At 39.8% G+C, this 14,043-nt stretch overlaps 1 protein-coding gene across 4 annotated transcripts in view; it reads left to right on the forward strand.

The window, feature by feature from the left end:
- kdm2bb (lysine (K)-specific demethylase 2Bb) overlaps positions 1 to 11,085 on the forward strand; it is a 28,131-nt gene extending 17,046 nt beyond the window's left edge. For 3 of the 4 annotated variants that reach the window (XM_013911406.1, XM_005735245.1, XM_005735247.1), the window contains 8 exons: positions 688 to 831; positions 921 to 1,007; positions 1,134 to 1,469; positions 3,128 to 4,203; positions 4,295 to 4,458; positions 5,795 to 5,956; positions 7,478 to 7,696; positions 9,380 to 11,085. In XM_013911406.1, coding sequence (XP_013766860.1) covers positions 688 to 831; positions 921 to 1,007; positions 1,134 to 1,469; positions 3,128 to 4,203; positions 4,295 to 4,458; positions 5,795 to 5,956; positions 7,478 to 7,696; positions 9,380 to 9,561 — 2,370 coding nt within the window. In that variant the 3' untranslated portion in view covers positions 9,562 to 11,085. The remainder of the gene's footprint in view (positions 1 to 687; positions 832 to 920; positions 1,008 to 1,133; positions 1,470 to 3,127; positions 4,204 to 4,294; positions 4,459 to 5,794; positions 5,957 to 7,477; positions 7,697 to 9,379) is intronic. The other variant, XM_005735246.1, reaches the window with a different exon arrangement.
- The last annotated feature ends 2,958 nt before the right edge of the window (positions 11,086 to 14,043 follow it).

Consider the following 14,043-nt stretch of genomic DNA (forward strand, 5'->3'; position numbering starts at 1 on the left):
TAAATGAATGAATAAATCAGGTCATTTTTTTTAAAGCTATGGTGGCAAACTTGAGCTGTCAGGCTTTTAGATCACAATTAAGGGTAGCTTATACAACTCTATAAACCAGCTACTGTCTTAGCAATTAGTGAAGTCAATCTTCCATCAATATTACATTATTATTACTTTGAGGTTGCTGTGGCTCAGAGGAGATAGAGGAAGCTGGGAGCTGAAGCAAATGGCTTGATGTTGTGCGTTTGGTCCATGTGATCTTTGGGAACTGAACTCCAGATTGCCTCCAGTGAGTGATTTGTGTGTGTCTATGATGGAGAAAGTATTGGATGTATAGAATAAAACGATCTGTCTGTACGTGTGTGTAAATGGGCGACTGTTGCTTGTAGTGTAAAGTGCTTTGAGTGGTCGATAAGACGAGAAAAGAGCTATATAAATGCCAGTCAATTTACATTTTTCCATCACTCAGATTGGATTTAAAATTTTCTGGGACCTTAGTTGAGTCATATGAGGAGTAGGCTGTTGAAAGCCATGGCAGCAAATAGTTCCAGCTCTGCTTTGTTTCACCCTTCTGAAAAAGTGTGGGTTAAATTTTGTTGTGACAAAGAATTGCTTAAAAAGACGAGAGTGAGCTGATGCAGAGCCTTTATCTTCTGCACTGTCTTTTCTTTGTTTGTTTTTTTCTCCCTCCTCCAGCCCGTCCTACCCCACACAGCAGTGTGTCTCGTCTGTGGCGAGGCAGGCAAGGAGGACACCGTGGAGGATGAGGAAGAGAAGTTTAACCTTATGCTCATGGAGTGTTCCATCTGTAACGAGATCGTTCACCCTAACTGTCTCAAGGTGAAGACCTGAGTGTCAGTCAGCTGTTGAATAATTGCTCGTTTCATGTCAAACGCTGTTTAATAGCCAGTGTGTTTCTTGTTATTCAGATTAAAGATTCAAATGGAGTAGTCAATGATGAGCTGCCAAACTGCTGGGAGTGCCCAAAATGTAACCATGCTGGGAAAACTGGAAAAGTAAGCATCAGTATGGACTTTATTCTGTGTGTGTGTGTGTGATGCATTTGTTAAACAGCCGAGTTTTAGTTAAGAATCTAAGAACCAGAAAAATAAAGTTGTGCTCTCTTTTTTCCTAACCTTTTGGCCTCAAAGCAAAAAAGAGGCCCAGGGTTTAAGTATGCATCCAACCTTCCTGGCTCGCTGCTCAAAGAACCGAGGTTAAACCGAGATTCAAAGGAAGAGCCAGACCTACCCATGGTGGCGCCAACACCTATTGCTGCCTTGACTACCACTTCTGCGGTGAAGAGGAAGGTGGAACGGGATGTAATCGCAAAGAAAAATGACGAGGAGCCTCCTAAAAAACGCCCCCCCTTGCTTTCTCTAGATGGTATGCCCCGGCCGAGATTGGAGGACAATCCTCTTAGGAAAAAGAGGAAACTTTTTGACACAAATGATGAGCCTAGCTTTGTTAAAAAGAAGGTAAGACTCATGTCTCTTTGTAAAGTTTTTTTATTTAGGCTTTTTAAAAATATATTTAAAATAGTTTTTTAATGTTGTCAGAAATGTTACAAACGGTGAAGATGCAGAAAACCAAAAATGGAAGAATATAACTATTCTTGAACCACCCTTCATTTCTTTATACTTTGCTTCTAAGAAGTCAGACTGTCTTTTTTTTTTTTTAAGTGATCTTGAGCAATAGTTCACCTGGCTTTGTTACAGCCCTCCAAAGTTTTTCTTTGGACATTGGCTGCTTTTTGGTGAATCTATGAAAAATGCCAAAGAAAACACAGTTTGATAAAAATAAAGTAGTAATTATGTCGTTACCCAGAAGGTGATTTCCAAAGAGCAACTAGCTGAAAACCATATGCCTTATGCATTCACAGCATAGTGCATACTGTGCAATATGTCCTTAAAACATTTGAGGAAGCTGGAGAAAAATAAGGCGTGACATGCCTAAAACAAAAGTCATGTCCTCAAGAAATTGGAAAACATTTAGCAAAGATTTGACACATTGCATAGCATCTGAGCTATCAGTTGATCCATCTACTTTTCACTGATGCCTCAGAAAGGGTCTTAGTTGAAGGTTGGCTGTCAAGAAGCCATTCTTATAGAAGGGAAACAGACTGAGGTATGACAAACTACACAAGTTCTGGACTGAAAATCAGTGACAACGGGCCTTATGCAGTGATAAAGTTTTTAGTTTTAGTTAATTGTTATCAATATATTTCAAGATTCATATTGTCAATACAGCAGTATACACAGTATACAGTGTACCGAAATTCTGTTTCACCCAAGCCCCCATGGTTCATTTATAACTATATAAAAGATATATCTCCAAGAGATATAAAACTAGAAATTACAAATAAATAACATGCTAAATTTTGGTAAAATTAAGGGATACAAAGGTAATAATTACTAACTATACAATACTATACAATACTATACAATACTATAATGATAACTATACAACTACACTATACAACTATACACATGGAGGAGGTGAGGAGAGATACAACAGTGAGTGTCTACAGCAGTTTGTAAAGCATGGTGGAGGCTCTGTCATGGTTTAAGGCTGCATTTCAGCCAGTGGTGTTGGAATTATGAAAGCAGAAAATTACAGTCAGATTTTGATCCACCATGCAATCCCATGTAGAAAGCACGCAGTAAAAGCATACCAGGATGGAAAACACGGAGTGCAACTCTATCAGTCATGGATGGGTTCTCAGAAGAGAACGAAGGCCAGCCGACATCCAAAAAAGAGCTTTGAATGTCCTTCAAGAAGCCTGGAGAACTATTCCTAAAGACCTGAAGAAATGACAAGAAAGCTGCCTAAGAGAGTTCAGGCTGTGTTTGAGATTAAGGTGGTAATTTTCCAGTGAAAATTAAATAAATGGGGCTCAAGACTTTTGCAGAGTACGATATTTTTTTGTCAACTTTGGTTTAAGATGTTGCATAAAATGCAGACAGGCACTAAAGTTTTCAAATATTTGTCTGCAGATGTTTAATTAAAAACTCGAATATATTTAAAATATGTCAAAGAAACAAGAACTTAATTGAAAGTCCTGATCTTTATGTGGAAAAGCTGATAATTCTGTCTGCTTTCAAAACATAATTACGCTCCCTCTTTTCTTTCTTAGAAGAAGCTTTCAAAACCGGATGACTCATTTACTTCGAAGCTGCTTCAGCATATTAAGAGAGAGAATGATCACGGTGATGAAGAAGACGACCAGGAGGATCATGAAGAAGATGGGCTGTCCTTGGAGAGGATGCATTTAAGGGAGAAAAATGAGTATGACGACGAGGACCAAGATGGGGACGCTGAGGAAGAGGTGACGGTGAAAAAAGAGAGGGACAATAATGCAGAGGACAAAGCTAAGGTCCTTCTAAGCCCGCTGCTGAGAACGTCTGCAGCCAGAGAAAGTGACCAGACATGCTCTAACTCTCCCAGAGCGGGACCAAGCGGTGAGTCGGGAGAAGCCCAAGAGAGAAGCTCCGCTCAGCTTAAAGCACGACATCAGCGTAAGCGGCTCCCCAACAAGGAGGCGAGCAAAGAGTTCTGCCAGGAGACTCCGAAGATAGAAGACTGTCTGAGCAGCCAGAAGCTGGGCTCAGTGAAGAAGGAGGAGGACAGCCCAGCCAACCTCAATCGTCGACCACTTAAGACCGAAGACTCCCTGACCAATCAGAACCGAAAACCACTAAAAACTGAGGACCCACCTGCCAATCCGAGTCGTAAAGCCCTTAAAATGGAAGAAGGCGTAAACAATCAAAACAGACTGCCGCTGAAAACAGAAGACAGCTTGACCAATCAGAATCAAAGGCCAGTGAAATCTGAGCCCGAGAGTGAAGTGGACGAACAGAAGCCCAGGTGGCCTCTTAATAATGGCAGCAGCGACTTGGGCGACTGGCTGCGACACCGGGGGCGGGAGATGAACGGGATGCCGCGTGGCTACTCGCCGCTCAGTTGGAACAGAAACACACCGATCGCACCAATATGCCCTCGACCGCTTCCCTGCCGGTCGCCACCGAAGTGTATCCAAATGGAGCGCCACGTGATCCGGCCCCCTCCCATCAGCCCCCCGCCCGACAGACTGCCCCTGAACGACGGCGAAGCGCATGTGATGCAGCGAGAGACCTGGATGATGGTGTTCGGTCACCTCAGTCACAGAGATCTCTGCGTCTGCATGCGTGTCTGCCGGACCTGGAACAGATGGTGAGTAGAAAGATGGTGGAGATGAAAAACGTGCCTTCTGCACTTCATCACACAGCAGTCCAGCGAAAACGTCCGCTGTCTCTCTCATCAGGTGCTGTGACAAAAGGCTTTGGAAGCACATCAATCTGAACCGCTGCAAGTCCATCACTCCCCTGATGCTGAGCGGGATCATCCGCAGACAGCCGGTAGCCCTAGACCTCAGTTGGACCAACATTTCCAAGAAGCAGCTCAGCTGGCTCATCAACAGACTTCCAGGTAAGTAAATCCACCCATCTACACAGGTGTGTTTGTGTCTGTATGAAACAGCCTTAGTGACATGTACAGGTAATGATGAAGGATTTTATGTGGCAGTTTTGTGTATTTATCTGTTTATTAACACCGGAAACATGACACAATTTAGGGAGTTGGTCTGACGGGCTTTAGAAAGAGACATTTTTAAAACTAGTTAATCTCAATCATTATGTATTGAGACTAACTCATTATGTAGTGTCAGTCCATTGAGGACTGACTCAAAATGGATTGGGACAATTTGTACGGTAATTGTCTTACGTCTTCACTCTTAGCTTAGTTGTGAAAAGAAAGAGACTCGCTGCAAAACAGTTTTACCACCCTTTGGCCATAATTGTGGCAAATAAACCAGATATACGGCAATATCATGTAATCTTTTTTTTGTTTTGGGGGGGGGGTCAGCACGTTTGTCTCACTGCAAAACCAAATGTAGTGAGCTCATCATGTTACAGAGCCCCCTAATGGTCACATATGGGAAAAAATATTTTCAAACTACTTTTGGGAATCATTCAGAATCATTTTTCCTTTTCTCTTGAGGCTTATGCTGTACTGTTAGAGGATATTTGCAGTCTATTGAAAGGATGTTTCAACAGGCAGAGTGGCCGCAGTGTGGAGCTAATGCCTGTTAGCTCTGCTGCAGCTGCTCTGCCTGGTTGTGGAGGTAAATGTGGTTATGGTTTGGAGTTTATGGCTGATTCTGTGGTAATAAAATTATTTAGATCTGTGGTCCTTATATAGCTCACGTGTTAGTATGTGTTAGCATTCCAAGAGTTCAGAAATACTGCAACATAAATGTAATGCAACCAGTGCATGTAGTTGGTGTTAAACCTTTCCAGACACAGCCCAAATCGCAGCCACAGTCGTCGCTGCAGCTCATCTCATAAGGTTTCTGGAAGAGTGGTGTGAACAGGTTTTACTTACACCTGTGTAGCCACGAGGGTGCATTGATTCACCCTGTGGTCATTGCCAGCAGCTGTATACATTATAATGTATAATACTGTATCGGAGTGGATGGTATGTCACTGTTCAATCTTCCAGAGAATTTCTAATTCAAATCCATTTATTATGTGCGTTTTATTTAATTTATTTATTTATTTTTTGGGGAGGAGTATTTGATTAAATGTAATTTTTCTGTGCTGACATTTGTAGAGGATGTTTTTTTTTTCTTTGCTACACCAAGAATACTGCATCTGAGACAGAAAACGAAGAAGCAGATGCCAATTATTGCATTTGTCCACATGAAATCAAACAGCAAACCAAACTTTAAGAACTGTCTATAACAAGGTTTTTTGTGTCCTTGCAGGTCTGCGTGTGCTGCTTCTCTCTGGATGCTCATGGGTAGCCGTCTCTGCTCTCTGCACCTCCAGCTGTCCTCTCCTGCGAACTCTGGATGTTCAGTGGGTCGAGGGACTGAAAGACGCTCAGATGAGAGACTTGCTGTCGCCTCCCACAGATAATAGGCCAGGTACCAACCGTTTTTCTGTCACAGAACACCAGGACAACATTATTGACTGAGTGAGAGAGCTTGATTACAGAGGGGGGGAAAGGAGATTGTTGGTATAGTGACTCTGTCTGTGTTTTCTTTTCTGAATCACTATACTTCAAGTCACTCCGTTTCACAATGGTAGAATACAAATTCATCTAAAGACAAGCTCAGATGAAGTTTATGTACTAAACTAAATATCTGTGAGAGCTGTTTTCACACATGCCCTTCCCCTGAATTTATCTCAACCTGTTAAAACTGTTTTTAAAAAGCCTCCACAGTCAAATGGCAGTTCTATCACATGCATAGAGTCCTGTGAAAGCCAAATACACTGTTACAGCTTTCATAGGGATTAAGAAGGTCAGTAGCAGCCAGGTGCTGCTAAAAAAAAAGCACTTGATTAAGTGATCATCAGCAAGTGTGAGCACCTCAGTGGCAAAATGACTTTGAGACCAAAGTGGAGGTGTTTGGCCATAATAGATAGGAAAAGTAGATTGATTGGTGCATAGATTAACTGATTGATCCTAAAAGGGAAATTATTGTGTTACAGCATTAAGAATAACAATAGTACCGTGTACTGTAGATAAATAACAAAGTTAAAATGTTTCAGGTGCATAGTGAAGGGCCTTTACTGTGTGATGGATGTGTGCAAAATCTGCATACAACAGTGACTTTGAAACCCCCCCAATAAAAATAAAAATGAGGCAAAGTTAAAGAAGAGTAAAAATTAAGACTGAGATTGAGCAAGAGTAGTGTAAATTGCATTTATCATAAATAATGTGTAGACTATAAATACTGCCTCGGGCAGGATTTTAAACATACTTTACTCTCCCTGCTCAGTAGTTCTTAGTTTGTCTGATTTCTTACTGAACCCATGTGAAGACAGAGCAATTCATTGTTTGACTTTAAAGTGGTCCTGCAGGGTCTGTCCAGGCAGCATCCTGACCTAAACTAAATTGAGACCTTTGAGTAGTATCAGAAATGAATGAAAAGAGCTCTGTGTCAACAAATTCTGATAACTGACCAAAATAAAACATCAAATTAATCAGTCTATCAATAATTGGCCACTTCCTTACCTGGTCTGTAACTCAGACCGAGAGCCAACCCACTGGTTCCTGTTGAAGACCTGCATACATTTAAAAAGTCTGGCCTCTCCAATTTAGCAAACTGCTGTAACTGGTGTATTTTCTGTTGAATGCAGAATTATCAGCCATGAATGAATGCAAAATTGGAGGCTTAGCTAAAGCAGCCATGTTGTAGGAACATGTCACCCAGATGTGCGATGTGTGCCTTTAATGTTGTTTGTAGACAACAATGCAGCTTTGTGGCAGAGAGATGAGTTATGTCAGGCTTTAGATCCAGAGACAGCAGTTGTTAGTAGGATTACTTCACTGTTGGGGGATTTGTTTCTTTTCCATGCTCATTAACTATATACCACGAATCATCTCTCTTTACTTAATCCCTCTGGTAATCTCCTCCCCTGTGTTTTTACACATTTTGTAGGTCAGTTGGACAACAGGAGTAAACTGCGTAACGTAGAGGACCTGCGTCTGGCAGGGTTGGACATCACCGACACGTCTCTGCGCCTCATCATTCGTTACATGCCCCTCTTATCTAAGCTGGACCTCAGCTACTGCAACCACGTTACTGACCAGTCGGTTAACATCCTGACTGCTGCGGGGACAACCACCAGAGACTCACTCACTGACATCAATCTGTCAGGTATGAGTCTGTCTTTGTAGGCTCTAAATCTGCCTGGATTAGACTCATTGCACTGACTTGTGGCTGAAATCAAAATGTATTAGACCTGAATACTGAATTATCACCTCTGTCCCCTTTAGATAATCCCAGTGAATGTATAAAACAGCTTGATATTTAGCCCCATTAGCAACACCGTGCTTTAGAAAACTTGGGTCCAATATTAATAAATAATGCAGTTATAGTACTGTGCAAATAACTCCCATCACCCCTCATTCCTTTATATGTTGCTGGGAAAATTGAAATTAGGTGCAGAAGTTTATTAAAAATTGTGCAAATATACACTGAAGTACAGCATATACGGCAAAAACAGTTTGTGCAGTTAAAAGTCAATATTCGGTCTTTATTCTTTAACATAGCCTGAACTCTCTTAGGGTTAGGCTTCTTGAAGGACATTCAAAGCTCTACTTTGGATGTCGGCTGCCTTTTGTTCTGCTCTCTGTCAAGATGATCCCACACTACTTCAGTAATGCTGAGGTCTGGGCTCTGAGGAGGCTGATCCATGACTGATGGTGTTTTCGTCATGTGTTTGTCTATCCAGGTATGCTTTTACTGTATTAGCAGTGCATCATGTTGAAAAATGAAGCCGCTGCCAATCAGATGCTTTCCAGATGGTATTACATGGTGAATGAAAATCTGACGGTACTTTCCTGCGTTCATAATTCCATTAATTTTGACAAGATCCACAATACCAGATGGCTGTAGACACTCACTGTTGTATCTCCATACAAACGAACGATGATGATAATTGATGATTTCAAATCCTTAAGAGTGGCGTCTTGACAGCCATCCACTGAGACTGATTCTGACTTGATGTTTGTAGACCGCAAAGTAGGCTTCAGTGAACAGTAGATGGATCAACTGAGGGGCCAGGTGCATGTCTCAGGTCCTGTGTTCAGTCTTTGGATGTTTTTCTAGTTCTTCAGGACCCAGCTTTCAGATACTGTTTATCGGTTGTAGATAGATTTTTGTAGCCCTGCCACTTCTTCTTTGGTCCTGTGCTTGTTTAGTTTTGCATTGCGCACCAGGCAGAGCTGACTGGCTACTAGTAATGTTTTTTTAATTTCTTTTTTGCCAAGCTTTCTGTTATGTGTTGACACAACACTGGTTTATCCCTAGATTTAGGTACCTTTTTGGTTCTTAAATGATTCATAGGTCAGTTTTAAGTGGCTTTGGCTTAACAAACAAACAGACAAACAAAAACATTACTCTGAAAATGTCAGGTACAAAGACTGGACTGAAAAATAGTGAAAAGCAGCCAGTGTGTAAGAAAAATTGCCTTCACAAAGCCTATTGCTTAAGATCGCATGAAGAAATTCCTAGAAAATCTGGCTCCTTGGATCCAAAGCATAAAGAAATGAGGGGTGAGTCAAGACTTTTGCACAGTACTGTAATTTTGGAGAGGAAATCTTGTTCAGTGGCCTGTGCAGAACTGATAAAAATAACTCAATACTTTTCCTCCAAGAATATTATCAAATGTTTAACGCAGTAAATCAAAGGGCCATTTAAGAAACCTCACCATACTGAGACCGTTTGAGCTCCTGTCCCAAAAGGCTGATTAATCCATGCGTGTGCAGAGTCTGTTTCAGCGCAGGTGACCTGTTATACACCATTAAATTTTTTTTCCAATCCAATTTCTCCCTGCAGTCTGTAACAGGGTCACAGACCAGTCGCTGACCTATTTCAAGCGCTGTGGAAGCATTTGCCATATCGACCTGCGATACTGCAAACAGGTGACCAAGGAAGGATGTGACCAGTTCATCGCCGAAATGTCCGTCAGTGTGCAGTTTGAACTCATTGAGGATAAACTGCTGCAGAAGATCAGTTAGGCACACGGACAACTCTGGTGTGATTTTTTTATTTTTTTCACAAGTAGTAAAAGTGCCGTCCACATGGAGGCAGCAGAAGACTGCTTACTTGTGTGTGAAAGAGCGTGAAGGACTCCTGTAAAACTGATATAAAGGGAGTTTGCGCTGCTAAGCAAGAATGTAAAAATGGTCCTGTAATGGAGATATATATATATATATATGTATATAAGTTTTTGTTGTCACACCTGTTTATACGTTATTTATTCTTTATATTGATTGTTTTATGTATTGTATCCTGGTTATCTTTTTGGTGTTTATAGACTATTTTTTGTTTCAATGCAAAGTTTATTGCATTATAGAAGAATATTTTTGTATCAGAAAGTGTTTCATACATTTATGTGCAGTATTAAATGGACCACTGTAGTGGCTCCATGCTGTAGTGGTTTTCAAATTCGCCTAATAAGCGAAGGAACCCCCAGTATCCGGGGAGGAGACACGAATCCCTTTGAGGACTGCGTCAGGAAGGGCATTCGGACATAAAAAAAGAAAAACAACAGCCAAATTAAAACACGCGGAGCTACCCGCTGTGGTGACCCCTTTCCAATAAGGGAGTGGCTAAAAGTAGCTTTTATTAAATGCACCACTGTACAGTATCACAGCACTGAAAGCGATTATTAGTTGGCATTACTGTTAAGCTTTTTATTGTCGAGAGACAAAGGTCTAACGATTTGTTGCCAGACTTGTAGGATGGTAGTTTTTGTTTGTGTGGGTGTTTTTATATTTTATTATTGTATATGCCAGAGTTCTGCTTCCTTTTAGATAAAGGTACTGTATATTTTGTTTTCCATGTCCATTTGGATGAAATATCTAGTTATTTGCACTGATGCGGTCAATACGAATACATGAATGCATTCTTACATACACTATACAGTGTACAGTGTATAAAGCATATTTTTTAAACACTAAAACGTTCTGCTAATTTTACTAACAGCTTGTAGGTAACTGGGCTATTATAAGATAAAAACATCTCCATTACTCTTTAGTATTCCCGGTGCTTTGTGGAAGGAAGCGTTTTAGCTCTGCATGCAGACATGTTTACACCACTGTCAGTAGAGTTAGTAACAGTTAAACGATATAACCATGTTTACTCCCGCTGAACTCCACGTTACCATAAAGAAGAGACTGTGCTGAATCATGCAAGGAGTAAAGAATCTGTAAAGCCCATAAGGTTTAAATTTAGAAAAGAGGATCAGACATACAAATGAAAAATGCAGCTGAGTGTCTCTACTTTGTAAATCGCTCTTATTTATATGCCTAAAGTGTCATGTTCCAAGGAAATTGACAACAATATTGAGAAAACAAGTGAAACCAATAACAGTGAAGCCATTCCAATCTCAAAATGTGAGGCCTTCACCAGAAACTCAGCATGAGACCAAATACACTGTATCCAGTGTAGGAGAAAAGTGAAAAGGTCAGCAGAGGGTTGTATGAAAGATTTCTGTAAAATATAAAAGTTGTTAGCCAGAAAGTTCACTGAAAACAAAAGAAAACACATTAACACTGGTTTATTTTTTATTTTTTTTATGATATTTTGAGTTGATCTTCTGATGTAAGTACATTGTGACCTGTCATTCAGTGATAAAGTTTCAAATTCATAAGCAATGTTCTTACTGTGCACCTATACTCTTTATAATTGTATTAAGACATTCAGAAGTCGTTGGAAGTTTTGACTGACTCATGAGTTTAGTGATTAATAGAATTTCGTTTTCCTCTTTAAAACTCCAGATTTTTCTAAAAGGAAGTCTTTTGCGTAATTTTTGAATAGCACTCCAGTCCATACAGTTCAGTGGATGGGTTTACATTTAAAATTTTATGTTTTTATTAAAAGGCCGTGTCTCCATGAAATATTTTAGTACATTACTTCAGATCTATTTATCTGTACATAATGTACACGCAAAGCCTCTTCAGAGTCGACCTTTGAGATATTAAATTCATTTTAAATACTGATGAGTGTGTGAGTTTCGTCCTTTGGGTTTAATCAGTAACAGGTTTGTATCTTATACTGGAAAGCTGGTCATGTTAGATTTACCTCTGTGTTTAATACACGCTGGCTCCTATACAGTACTGTGCAAAACTCTTGAGCCACCCCTCATTTCTTTATATTTTACTTGTAACGAGCCAGACTTTATTGAGAATTTTAAAAGTGGTCTTGAACAATATTTCTCCTGGGTTTCTGGAGGTCTTTCAAAGTTTGATTTTGGAAATTGTCTGCTTTTTCAAAAAAGTCTTTAACTCCATTGGTCCCTCTGTGCTCACTATAATCAGCACCTCACTGTTCTCTGGTCAAGTCCCTGCTAATTTTAAGTACACTATCATCCATCCATTTACAAAACAAAAAACAAGCTTGACCCTTCTCTTCTTAGCAATTAGAGACCAATTTTAAAATGTCATTTATTGCTAAGATTTTAGAAAAGGCTGTGGCTAAGCAGCTTACTTGGACAAATACAGTTTACATGGCAAATTTCAATCTGGTTTTCTAGAGCTCATTCTACTGAAACTGCATTTCTTAGTGTCCAGTGAGATTTTGATGCCGACTGAGGCTGGAGACTGTTCTGGTCTACTAATATTGGACCTGATCTCCACTTTTGATACTGCTCACCACCACATTTTGTTTTATAGGCTAAAATGTTGGGTGAGTATATCTGGATCTGCTCTGGAGTGGTTCTGAACGAAGCTTTCCTGCTTCAGGTCCTTGTCTTCTTCCTTTAGCTATGGTGTGCCACAAGGTTCTGTACTAGGACCTTTAATATTTCTATTATATCTGCTCCCTCTTCAGCACATTTTGAGCACCTTTGAGGGCATTTGCTATATATTCCCTTGTATATCTCTTTTAAGCCCCAAGATGTTTCTAAGCTGCATATCCTGAATAAGTGCCTAGCCTTGTCCAACTTAATTTTTTCGTCATTAAGCCCCTTTTTGAGCCCCTGAGAGATTTATGCCTAGTTTATGTTGCTGATCCAACTGCAGTGGCTCCCCATTAAATTGAGAGTCCATTTCAAGATTCTGGTTCTGACTTTTACAGCTCTTCATGGACATGGACCAGCAATTAAAAACTTTCTAGATTTGCATTTAGGTAACGATTTCCTTTTTTGTGAGGGACTTATCTTTTTCTTAAAAGGTGCTGTAAAATACAATTTTACTTTTTCAGTAATTTTGAGTCCAGTCCTACTCTGTAACCATTTTCACAGAAAAGTTTCTTTTATCCATCATTTGTTCCCATTTCTTGGAAAAAAAAAATCCAATATAACACAGTTTGACAGGCATACAAATGTATTTTTACTTCAACAGGATGATTCCCAAACCATTGACACTATAGCTGCAATGCTGTCTGGAAAGTGTCTGATTACCTTAATTTTTTTGTATTGTAATGATCCCAAACACACCGCCATTGCAGTAAAAGCATACTTGGATAGAAAAACACTATCAGTCATGGATTGGCTCAAGACTTTTAAACAGTATATCAATCAGTGAGAATATCACAGTTTTATAAAATGAAAAGCAGGGTTTTACATTCTGGTTTGTAGTACTGCATTTTATTGAATCTAATAAATTCTTTTTTTAATATCTTGATTACCAAAATAAAAAGGTTGAACAGTCAAAAATATAAAGATCCAGGATTACGAGTGCTTATGATGTGCTCTCACTCTGATAATACCTTAGCTGCCCGTGAGTGACATCTTTGAGAGACAGCAGCAACAACAAACTGACAGAGTAACAGCGACTGCTACATCGCACGGTGCGAGTGAATTGGAAGCAGAAGACAACAGAAAGGTTGTAGAAAGCAAGACTATGATGCAACTTTAATAGTGAGAGACATGATCAAACTCATGTGACCATAACTAGCAGAAATACATTCTGAAAAACAGTAAATTCTCCTTTTTTTAAACCTTTGTAATGATTAGAATTTTTAATCCTGTCAACTCCAAGGTAAATGGAAAAATATACATTTAATAAAGTATCAGTAAACAACAATAAAAGCTATCTATGCAATTTACTTAACAGCGATTAAATTGCAGTTATTTTATTTACCACAGGCATACTGTACACACAGATACTTCAGTGACATCCGAGTTAACTGGATCTCGTGACAAGAACAAAATGTTTTATTTGCATAACAGGTTAAAGTAAATCAGGCTGCCTCCTACTGTGTGATGGATATTTGGAAACGACGTGGCAAAACGTCTGCGTGAGGAAGTTTCACTCAAAAAAAAAAAAAAAAGAGTAGCACCTGTTACCTTCCTACGATCTGACATTAAAAAGGATGACACAAACACGTGATCAATTTGGAAATGAAACGGTATTGCTTGGTGAAAGCTATAGAAGACTAAACCAACTTTAAAATGTAGATAAATATAGGGGCTAAACTCAAGGTCCACTTAGTACCTCCTACTGGGACGTCCAGCAGCATGTCATGGGTTTGTTTTCATTAAATGAAGCTGCTCA

Source organism: Pundamilia nyererei, unplaced genomic scaffold, assembly GCF_000239375.1.
Source record: "Pundamilia nyererei isolate P.nyererei 1_Seehausen unplaced genomic scaffold, PunNye1.0 scaffold00063, whole genome shotgun sequence".
NCBI lineage: Eukaryota > Metazoa > Chordata > Actinopteri > Cichliformes > Cichlidae > Pundamilia > Pundamilia nyererei.